At 51.8% G+C, this 4,483-nt stretch overlaps 1 protein-coding gene across 1 annotated transcript; it reads right to left on the bottom strand.

Moving 5' to 3' along the window:
* Positions 1-1,689: 1,689 nt before the first annotated feature.
* Positions 1,690-4,004, bottom strand: LOC126947380 (cystatin-9-like). Its single transcript, XM_050778040.1, has 2 exons — positions 3,759-4,004; positions 1,690-1,914 (listed from the first exon to the last, which is right to left on the bottom strand). The coding sequence occupies exons 1-2, from the start codon at positions 4,002-4,004 to the stop codon at positions 1,690-1,692; spliced, it is 471 nt and encodes a 156-aa protein (XP_050633997.1).
* Between the last annotated feature and the right edge of the window lie 479 nt (positions 4,005-4,483).

The raw sequence follows: 4,483 nt of genomic DNA on the forward strand, positions 1-4,483 counted from the left end.
AAACCCTGGTTTAGGTGATTTGGGCAAGGTATTAGCAGCATCTAGTCTGCCCATGCATCTCACACCGCATCCCCTGGGGGTGTGCATTCCTGCAAATCCTGCATTTTCAGGGGATTTCTGCATCCCTGGGGATTTGTGAGAGTGCAGATGCATTTTCCAAAGGTCAGAGGCCCTGAAGTTGGACATTTCTAAGATTCTTCCAGAAGATGCTGCTGCCTCAGATGCCAGGACAACTTTATAAGGGTGAAGCTAGAAGTCCTTCCTCTATTCACCAACCTTCCATGGACCAGGAAAGCTGTGTGAGCCTCCCCTCGAGAGCAGAGGCCACACATGCTGAGTGGGACCCAGAGGTCCTGTCTTGCTCAATCGTGCACATTGGGTGTCCTGCAAGATCACAGACATTCTACCTCTGGACACATGGGTCACCATCAGCCATGAGCATGGAGACAGCAGCTCAGACTTGTCTTGGTTGTGCCACTTGGATCTGGCTCACGAGGTCCTAAGGAAGGGAGGACCCCACGGACACAGATGCAAATAGGCTGCCTTTCTGAGAGGAACTCCATCAACTGCTCAGCCCCTCCCTCCAGAACATGGCACAGGAAGCTTCTGGAAATGCTGATGTTTAATGACCTATTCTACATGAGGAACCTGGACAATGAGGAGTTTCTAAAATGCCAAGTCATAAAACCTCAGACACTTGCAAAGTAAGAGAACAAATATGCATGGAGCTGCTCAGCCACTGATGTGCCACTCCTGGGAACAGCTGGTGTCCACGGGGGAGGGGGCAGCATGAGGCCAGGCATGTGAGTGGCTTCCACTCAGGAGAGCCCCTCTGAGCAGGTCTTGTTCAGGAGTTCAAAATACGTCTTCCAGGGCATGGTTTCAACAGTGAAGAAGCAGCTGAAGGTCTGAGGGAACAAACAGGAAGAGACAGTAGGGCAGGGTTTGGGGAAGTTCCAGAATCCTGTGGCATCTGCCCTTGCCACAGTTTTCATCTCCACCTTGCCCATTCCTGGGCCAGCAATCGAGCCACGTGGCTCTGGCCTTCAGGTCTTGCCTGAGCCTGAGGCCAATCCTGAACTACATCGTGATTTGAGGCTCCCTCCTTAGCCAGGGTCACTTGTGCCATGCCTCCTCCTCCAGCCCGTGCCCCTCAGGGAAACCCCAGGCTATCCTGGTGTGATCCCTGCACCTAAGAGCAGCAGAACACTTTGTCCCGTGGAAGCAGTTCCAAGACTTAGGCAATTAGTTACCTGTTTGTTAATCTTACAAGGGGGTTGACTAAGAATGGGAAGTTTTCCCAGAGCCAGGATTCGCTTGGAGCTCATCCCCTAGAGCAGGATCTGCAACTCAGCAGGGCCTAGGAGCGAGGGCAGTGGGGCTTCTTCTCAGCCTCCACCGCTTTGGGTCTAGGGCAGAGTAGAAAAACCCTGAGAAATGTACCCACAGACATTGTCACCATTGTCTCCAGGCTCTTTGTCAAGAAGGCAGGGAAGAATTGGGAGGAAGACCAGAGAGAAGGTTCTGAAGGCCATGTGGCCCAGGTGCAGGCAGCTGCAATGGTGTCAGAGGGCAGAGTCAGGAAACTCAGATTGGCCGGGGGCCTGAAAGTGAAGCCCTGGGCTCCCTGCCTCACTGGGCTTCCCACTAAGGCACAAGCAGGGCAGCCTGGTAGAGCCTGCTGTGGGCTCACTTGCCTTTGTCGCTCGGAATGGCTTTGCCAGCTGCTCCTGTGCCCACACCACACCCCATGCAGCATCCACAGTTGTGGACCTGAGGAAAGCTGACGCCCTGTCTTACATTGTTCAGCTCCGGGCTTTCTTGAAAAGGGCAGTTGTCAATGTCATCTTCAAATTTCCAACATACAGTTTGGCGCAGTTGTAGATTCATGGAGAACACCATCTTACCTCGCCACTGTTGGACAAAAAGAGATTAAAGTGGATGCACCGCCTTCCCGCCCCTAAGTAGCTGCTACTGAAGATGCCATTTGTGCAGGAGAGACCCCAGCACTCTACTGCATTTGAGAGCTTGCCCATGGGCCTGGCATCAGCTCACTGGAGGTAAAACCCAGGGGATCCTCTCTAGACTGAGGAGTTAAGAGCAAAAAGCAGGTGGGCATGGTGGGTCTGGGGAGCATGCAGGTTGAGCCAGGCTCCACTAACACATTCTCCACCTCTGCTCACCCCATTTCCCACGGTGAGACTCCAGTTTCACTCTCAGCAGGCATGTATCTTGCAGCTGCATTCCCAGAGGACAGAGCCACATGTCCAGGAGGGTGTTGGATCTCCGAGAGTTTTCAGGGTAACCTGAGCCCTGGGACAGAGGGAGCCTCATCTACAGCATGTTGTCAAAACCTTCCAACCGACCTCCAGCGAGAAAAACGACACACAGTGCTCCCACTACACACAGGCACAAACCCTGGGAAAACAGCTTCAAGACACACCATCTGCCCTACTGCAAAGTGCATGCTGAAGTTCTCCTTGCCCTCCTTCCCACTCCATTCTATTTCATTCACTGCCTAGCCTCCCCCACCCATCTATTCTTCCCAGCCCCCAAACTGATGCTGGGATTGCCATATCCTGGAAGCCATGTGGAAGGCTTTTATGACTTACAGTCATTTAGGACTTAGAGACCACAGTAAGGAGCTTAGATTTTATTCTAACGGTATTAAGAATGGAGGCTTACACCGAGGTCTTGGAGAATCAAGCAAAGCACTGGGAAAGCAGAAGCATGAGGCCTGGCCAGCCTCAATCTCTGAGACTTCCAAGGTTCCAGCATGACTCTTAGCAGACACCATTACTTGACCAGATGCCCCTTTGAGGGCTGCATCAGGCTTTTAATTCTCCTGAGAGGAGGCAGGAAGTGAGCAAGGAGGAGAATTCCTCTGTACCAGCATTGCAATCCTGAGGATGGCAGAGAAGAATCCACCCCAGGAGGCAGAGAACCAGCCAGGGCCTTGCACAGAGTCTTTCCAGAGCTTAAGCTGTGTGTGGCACTCGAGTCCCTCTGCCCTTCCCTTCAGGCTCTTGCTTCTGAGAAAGGAAGAGAAATGCTCCTCTCTCTAAACCAGAAGTGCTCCATTAGGAGGGCATTTTAACTGTTCAGGCCTGAAGCCCAGCTGAACTGTGCATTGCTAACCACGTTAATGATTTCATCAAAAAGGCAAGCATTTTAGGATGAAGGACCATTGAGGAAGAGTGTAAATCAGCCTTCAGTTCATTAAGTGCAGACAGAGCAAGGAGCCCAGAGAAGGTGGAGATCAGAGAACTGACCTCCCACAGCGGCCTCTCAGGGCTGATGGTGTTCTTTATTGCCCTGAATTCTCACTGTTCTCTCTCTCTCTCTCTCTCTCTTTCTCTCTCTCTCTCTCCCTCTCTGTGTGTGTGTGTGTGTGTGTGTGTGTCCTTGCTTTTCCATTTTCATTTTATGACCTTGAAATATTTCTGTCTCTTTGGTTATTTTCTCTTCTTGTCAGCTTCATCTCCTTAGAAGTCCTTACTCTGAAGTCACTCTTCAGTTATACAATGTCATAAAAATCATGAAGATTGAAAAATATATCTTGCATGTGAATAGACATTTCCCTAATTAAAAAATATTTTTAAGTTCAATGTTTTCCAAAACTGAAACTACCGTAATTAGTTATGGGCTGCCCAACTATGGCCTGCCGATGGTGAACCAAGTCTCCTAGACCAGACACCTTGGCCCCTCACTTGGGGCAGATGGAGAAGAACAGGACAGAAGAGGATGTGGTCACCAACATTTCTGTCCTCCCTCCATGAACTCAGAACGCGCAACAGCCTGTAGGCATGCTCCTCCTTGCTCTGCACATTGAAAGTGTTCAAGGCAAACTCCACTGTGGTGAGGAACATAGGATCCTGGGTTATTTTATTATTACCACCCATTTCCTCCTCAGAACACTGGGCATAGGTCACCAGGAGCTGGAAGCCCATGCGAAGCAGTGACAGTGCCCAGGGCAGAGCCTTCCTCCTCTGCTTACTCGACATGAGGCAGGCTCCAGCAGCCCCTGCCTTTGCCCTTCAGATCCGTGGTGTCCACCGGAGCCTTCCAGGGCTCAGGTCTGGCCCTTAAATTCACGTGCTGGGGCAGAAACTCCTCCCTCCAGGCCTCATCTCTGTAGTTACACACTGTCTCTTCCACACACGGCCTCTCTTCTTCCAAAGCTGTTTAAATCATCTCCTGTTCAGGGAGAGGAACAGCACCCAGGCAGCTGGGTTGGGAAAGACCAGCAATGGGAGAGAGAGTGCCCTGAACATGAGGCCCAGCCTCAGCTGCCCCAGCACCTCGGTGGGCTAAAGGGGCCCTCCACTGGGCGCCCCAGTGGAGGTCAGAGCCCGGCACAGGAACACAAGTGCAAGAGGTATGAGTGGAAGGTGAGCGCTGGACTCAGTAGTGGAGGTGGGATGGGAGTGGGAGGATGGGTAATAGGCAGGAAAGGATGGAAAGGGGTGACAGTGGACGCTAG

Source organism: Macaca thibetana, unplaced genomic scaffold (genome assembly GCF_024542745.1).
Source record: "Macaca thibetana thibetana isolate TM-01 unplaced genomic scaffold, ASM2454274v1 unplaced_scaffolds211, whole genome shotgun sequence".
NCBI lineage: Eukaryota > Metazoa > Chordata > Mammalia > Primates > Cercopithecidae > Macaca > Macaca thibetana.

What these genes read in the sequence shown, in the direction of transcription:
- LOC126947380 (XM_050778040.1), bottom strand. Translation starts at nt 4,004, where the DNA reads ATGTCGAGTAAGCAGAGGAGGAAGGCTCTGCCCTGGGCACTGTCACTG. An exon ending in CATGGAGGGAGGACAGAAAT is followed by an intron (nt 1,915 to 3,758) that starts GTTGGTGACCAC and finishes TTTGTCCAACAG; the next exon opens with TGGCGAGGTAAGATGGTGTT.